This window comes from Atta cephalotes (assembly GCF_000143395.1).
Source record: "Atta cephalotes unplaced genomic scaffold scaffold00022, whole genome shotgun sequence".
Taxonomy (NCBI): domain Eukaryota; kingdom Metazoa; phylum Arthropoda; class Insecta; order Hymenoptera; family Formicidae; genus Atta; species Atta cephalotes.
In genome coordinates, this window is record NW_012130086.1 from 1,781,035 (window position 1) to 1,787,853 (window position 6,819).

Genomic DNA, 6,819 nt, shown 5'->3' on the forward strand with positions numbered 1-6,819 from the left:
GAGAGAGAGAGAGAGAGAGAGAGAGAGAGAGAGAGAGAGAGAGAAAGAGAACGAATGAATTTTTTAAATTATTTAAAAAACACAACTGTTACAAATAATCTTAAGACTAAATTATTAAGACAGAAAGAGAGAAAGGGGGAAAGAGAAAGAGAAGAAGAGAGAGTCCTTTCCATGAGTTAATATCGGGGTAAGTTCGTCGATACAAAATAATCCGCGGTGACAAATGTCACGGCAAGACAGGTCTTGGTAGAGAGGCTTCAGTTCGACGGTCGTATAAATTTGTAGATTCCAGCGCCCGTGGGACGATCCTAGAAGATACCTACCTACCTATCTACTTACCTACGTTGTTTCGAATCGGTGATTCGCAAGATACATGGCCGGTTGTTAGCCTTCTAACGAGGCTTTAAGCCCCACCTGAGCGATGCCACTCGTTAACAGCGGCTACCGAAAGCTATAGTTACGCAGGAACGTTTTAAATCTTTCCTTTGCGCGTTTTATCAAAAATGTGTCTTTACTTTATGTGTAGTCAACGATATATATGGCATTAGATCAAATGCAATACGAGCACAAATCACAGTTTTTACTATTTTAATGGCTCATAACTTTTTTGCCAAACTTATCAGTTTTTTTTTATTTGAATGAAATAATAGCAACTGTTAATTAGATATTTTTCTCATTTAAGCATCTTTATTATTAAAATGTTTATTGTTTAAATTTTGGAAATTGCCAAAAACAGACAATTGTAATTTATTGTAAATTGTTTTATAAAGTAATTTATTAATCTTTTTATTTTATTTTTTTTTCACATATTTCAACAGAGATTTCTTTTTAGAAATTGGATAGACTTATGAGTTTTACATTATATTTATTGTATCTAATAAATAAATCGGCCTGATGTTTGTATTTCTGACGGCGAAAGGTTACATTTCTCACCAACATCCGCGACGTTAATGTTGTAATGAACGTTGCTAACGCATCAGGGAACTAGTTGGCATAGAGCAGTACAACATCCGCTCGCTTCTTTCGAAGGAAACCAAATTTTGTGACACGGATACTTTGAGAGACACGAAATATGCAAATTGAGAGACGGCAATAAAAAAAAAGGAAAGCACACTCGTGACCTGCACTCGTGAATATGGAAGGGCAAATCTGAAATGTTAAGGAACACATTCGTGAGGCGAATTTAAAACACATAATATATCATAACGCGTGCGTGTATTTGTGTGTATTTATTTTCTGGGCGCTTATGCGAACGCATCGTAAAAAGCACGTTTTCATTTATGAAAAAACGAAATATTTTTGATATCAATCCACGCAGAGTGGACTTCAAAGAAACATAAATTCTTTCGAGTTTTATCAACATGTGAGTTGAAACTCAAATATAATGTTAAGTAAAGGAGACAAATGTAACACGGGACAAAAGTAACAAATGTTACAAAAAAAATACCAATTAACCAATAAATTCGCCTTTCACTTTTATATGTCAATTACATCCCTCCTTCACTTCAGTTATTGACTATAAATAGTAATACGTATAAATAAGCAATTCTTGAAATTTTACTATTTTATTAAAATATTACATCAAAAGTAAGTTTTTAATATCAGTTTCAATTGTATATCTTTTCATTCTAATTGCGTAAAATTGTTCGGTTTTTTGCATTGCATTAAATAGACATTAAACTAGAAGATAGGTATAAAATTTATTATGGTTGTAAGTTAAATAAGCATGTAATAATATATTAATGAATGACAAGATGTTACTTTGTCCTCATTCAGTTTTTTTCTATGTCCTGTCTAAGAACGTCAGACTTTCCATGCGAAATGAGATCTACATCATATCTCCCGGCCTAGAAAGTCGGACGTCCCTAAGCAGAAAGACAGATGGGGTGGACCTCATTTTGCGTGGAAAGTCGGACGCCCCTAGACAAGGAGGAAGTGGACCTTGTTTACATAAAAAATTGAACATCTCTAGGCGGAGCGGAGGTAGAGTAGACCTCGCTTTGTGTGGAAAATAGTCCCTTAGGAATTTATCCTTTAAAGAGAAGATTTACTACTAAAAATTGCATTTTAACTCTAAATTTCTCAAAAACTATAATAGACTGTTATATAGTTGTTATGATAAAGTTATTCAGGATCAAAATACAGTACTATTGATTATGATTAATTTAACTATTTATCTAGATTAAAATCGACATATCTTTCTTGATGAAATTTTTAATAGATCATAATCTATATCACTACTTATTTAGATTAAAAATAATCGACATATTCTCTTCGATGAAATTTGTAAGATCGTAATTTATAGATTGTGTGCAGGATGGTTAATTTTTTTTATTTCAGCAATAAGAATGCAATGATGACATGAATGTTATCACGCTAATTTATCAATTGCATTACATTTCAATGAAATGTCTTTTAATCACATCGTTAATAAATAAATTAGCTTAAAATGCAAAAAAATACTCAATAAACTGTTTACGAAGATCAATTTTAATCATAAAGTCCATTTCAAAAATTTATTTCCTTTCCTATCGTTAATTTTGTGGGAAAAATGAGAGTAGAACAAATCTGAATTAATCTAAAGATATAGATATTAGATAGATATAGATATTAGATAAGATTAATCGTTAATAAATTTTAATCTCAAGTTATTATGTTAGTAAGACATTTCTTACAAATATTTATTATATTTGACATACATACACATGTACCTAATGCTAAAACATATACAAAAGAATACGTTTTTATATTTAAATATATATTTTTTATTTGATTTGATTATCTTCTTCTAATTACATCATTTACATGATATTGTTGTACTTGTAACCTTTTTATTGCAAACTTTATTGGTAATTAAAAATTGTAATAATATTAATAGATATGTAGTGATGTTACTCACTATCTAAAATTAAAATTATATATAAATAAACAATACACATTACCTAAAATAAATAATTATTCACTCACCGCAACGAGAAGCGTTGTGTCTAGTATAAGACCTTTAGCGGAAAATGTATTTTCCCGATTCAGTACTTGCAAGGAGAACAGGTGCAACTACAAAACATCAGATTAGAAGATAATTAAGTACAAAATTAAGAAATAATTGCTAACTGCACAGATTTAATATATAAAATTTGACACGCAAAATATCTTCAGAAAAATGTACAAATCAAATTTTATTGTTTTATTTACTTCATCTTTGATTTGTTCATCGATAGTATCGTTCAGTATTTTATGAACGTTGATACCGATCCTTATGGCCTCATCCTTGCCGGTATCACAAGTCCACCCCATCAATGACATTTTAATGCAATGATATATCAAAGATATTATCAAATATATATCATACAACGTGTGGTTTATTGTCATGTTAATTTCCCAAATTATATAAAAATATAGATAAAAGGTAAGCTCAGTAAAAGTCATAACTATGGTAGCAAGAAGTTGTAGACTGAAAGTCGTATTCAACATTTGCACTGTGTCACTAATCATCAAATGCTCTTTTTTCAAAGCTTTCAGTTTCGTTAGTAAGAATGGATTTTTCTGCTCATGATAAATTCTCCTCAAAAGATGTGGTTCGTCGCTCACCACGAGCTTCCGCAAATTTTCCAAATCATTGTTGACTTTCTTAAAACAGGCTTTTAATACGCACACGCAATTTATATACAACATATCCATTTGAAATACTGTAAAGGCGATGTACAATATGAGAATCTTGTCTATAATACCCAAATTTACCATATAATAATAAAATGTTGTTCGTCCGATTACAAAAAGAAAGAAACCGAAAATATCTTTAGCGTGAATCAGTCGAGATAGCTTTCGGTACGAATCAGAAGACAGTCCCAAAGAGATTTCCATTACATTTTGAAGTAAGCGCATTCGAGGACCGTTCAAAATGTACGTAACAATCCCAATAAACCCGCCAAGTATAAAAAAACAATTACGTTCAAAAGTTATAGGCATGATACTAAAATCAATCGTTCCAGTAATATCTATCCAATACAGTAATAATAGTTCACAAATACAGAAAACGCAGGTAATGAAGGTTGTTAGAAAATAGCTCTGTTTCGTAGTTTCAAAAGTTGAAGCGTTGATGCGATACGGAAATATTCCGAATATGCGGCTAAAAGTGAAGCAAGGATACATAAGCGATTGAAAGTCCGTAGCATGGAACAGCTGCCATTTTTGCCACACTTTGTATTTAATATATCTTTGAAATTTCAATGACATATTTGTCGTTATCGATAGAACAGAAGTTCTCAACAACTTATATCATATAACAACTTAGATTACACTGTCCAAAAAGGACTTACTCTTTTACACCTTAGCGTTAACATAAGCTTTACTGTGAGAAATTTCTGTATGTAGCCTCTGAGATTGTTTGATAAGGATTCATCAATCTACACTCGGCCAGTTTCTATTTAAAACTGCAAACAGTTACAACATTGAAACAATAAATGGTCAATTGTTAGTCCTAAAGTAACCATGGTGCTCTTCGATCGGTAATCATCATCTTTAATTTGCAGAGGGGAGACCAAGGACAAATGTAACACGATAAATATAATGTGAAAATAACAAATGTTATAGAAAAGATATCAATCGATTAATAATTTTTTCCCTCCATTCTTACATGTTAAGCATATCCTTCCTTCCCCAATTATTGACGATACAAACTCTTTGTTTTTGTTTGCATTATATTAAATAGATATTAAAAACTTAAAGATAGATATAAAATTTGTTATGATGAGCATGTAATGATATCTTAATGAGAGATATCACTAATGAGGACAAAAGTGACAAGATGTTACTTTGTCCCATTCGATTTTTTCTATACGTTTTGCTGGTATCACACGATGCTCGATTTTTTGAATGGTGCAGAATATGCGTGCTATACTTCATTCGATCTAACATTTGACAGATAATTACGAAATGAGCACAATTGTATTAATTGTGTTTATATTCATCCACAGAGTAAATAAAAAACTTTTTAGAAGCATCTCTCCTATTAATTCCTTTTAAAGAATTGGAAAGGATACGGGCAATAGGAATCAAGTGCAAGTAGGAATCAGTGTGTTTGACTCCTGCTGCCCATATTCTTTCCAATTCTTTGGTTTATAAAGAATCTTGATTAGTTTGATTTGTTATACGGATTAATTCATTTTATATTTAAACAGGGTATTATAATTCTTACCCAATTTCATTGCGTTTACTTTTATCCTTAGAGGTAGAAACAAAAGTAACTACTTTAGAAAAATTGATGTAATATTATATATTGTTAGTTTTTCGATTATATTGTCTAATAATGTAGGTTTACTTTTGTATAGGATTTATTTAAAAATTTTATATAACTTATAGAAGTCATAAAATCGAAAAGGCAAATCGTTACGTTTATCCCTAGTTTCTCCTATAGACTAATGGAATATTCGTTTCTCTGAAGTTTGTTGAAAATCTCACAGACAGTTCTCGTTTTTTTTTGCTTTTCAATAAATCTATTTTTTATTTCTGCACTATATGGATTGCACTAGAATTCTCTTTTTCATCAACTATCAAACATATATCTATCTCACTTTAAATTCCAAAAGTACACTAGTTCAGCCACAGAAAACAGAGGCCTAATAAATCATAGCGAAAATTATTATACATTAGAAAATAAAAATTATGCGCTATATGTACCTAATCAAAACAGATATTAGATACGATTAATAAAAAAAAACCGTTAATAAATTTTAACTTTAAGTTATCATATTAGTAAGATATTTTTTACAAATGTATTTATTATATTTGACAGTATACATAAGCAAATAAAAGCCTTCATCACAATAAAGATTTATTTTTACAATTAAATGTTAATATATAAGGTTTTTGTCTCTATATACATATGCATTCACATGTATCTAATGCCAAAACATACACAAAACAATACGTTTTTATATTTAAATATATATTTTTTTATTTATTTTTTATTTATTTTTTATTTATTTTTATTAATTTGATTATCTTCTCTTAATTGTTTACATGATATCGTTTGTAACCTTTTTATTGCAAACTTGATCGGTAATTAAAAATTGTATTAAAATTAATAGATATGTAATGATGTTACTCGTTATCTAAAATTAAAATTATATAAATAAGCAATACACATTATCTAAAACAAAAAATTACTCACCACAACGAGAAGCTTGCGTCTAGTATAAGACCTTTAGCGGAAAATGTATTTTCTCAATTCAATACTTGTAAGGAAAACCGCTGCAACTACAAAATAAATCAGATTGGAAGATAATTAAGTACAAAATTAAGAAATAATTACTAACTGCACAGATTTAATATATAAAATTTGACATGCAAAATATCTTCAGAAAAATGTACAAATCAAATTTTATTGTTTTACTTCATCTTTGATTTGTTCATCGATAGCATCGTTCAGTATTTCATGAACGTTGGTACTGATCCTTATGGCCTCATCCTTGCCTGTATCACAAGCCCATCCCATCAACACTATTTTGATGTAATGATACATCAAAGATATTATCAATAACATATTATAAAACATGCAGTGTGTTTTCATGTTATATTTCCAATAAATTATATAAAAATATAGAGGTAAGCTCAGCAAAAGTCATAACTGTGGTAGCAAGAAGCTGTAGACTGAAAGTCATATTCAACATTTGCACTGTGTTACTGATCATCAAATGCTTTTCTTTCAAAGCTTTAAGTTTCGTTAGTAAGAATGGATATCTCTGCTCGTGATAAATTCTTCTCAAAAGATGTGGTTCGTCTCTCACCACGAGCTTCCGCAAATTTTCCAAATCATTATTG

General features: G+C 30.0%; 1 protein-coding gene across 1 annotated transcript; it reads right to left on the reverse strand.

Moving 5' to 3' along the window:
* Positions 1–2,797: 2,797 nt before the first annotated feature.
* On the reverse strand, positions 2,798–6,493 carry LOC105619692 (putative gustatory receptor 28a). The gene is made up of 4 exons (XM_012201211.1): positions 6,392–6,493; positions 3,193–4,179; positions 2,968–3,054; positions 2,798–2,902 (listed from the first exon to the last, which is right to left on the reverse strand). The coding sequence occupies exons 1-4, from the start codon at positions 6,491–6,493 to the stop codon at positions 2,798–2,800; spliced, it is 1,281 nt and encodes a 426-aa protein (XP_012056601.1).
* Between the last annotated feature and the right edge of the window lie 326 nt (positions 6,494–6,819).

Bases quoted from the DNA above. Each gene is read 5' to 3' on its own strand.
- LOC105619692 (XM_012201211.1), bottom strand. From the start codon at position 6,493: ATGGGATGGGCTTGTGATACAGGCAAGGATGAGGCCATAAGGATCAGT. The intron at 3,055-3,192 runs GTAAATAAAACA...GATGTTTTGTAG, and splicing joins ATGAACAAATCAAAGATGAA to TTGCACCTGTTCTCCTTGCA. The intron at 2,903-2,967 runs GTGAGTGAATAA...TTTTAATTTTAG, and splicing joins ACACAACGCTTCTCGTTGCG to ATAGTGAGTAACATCACTAC.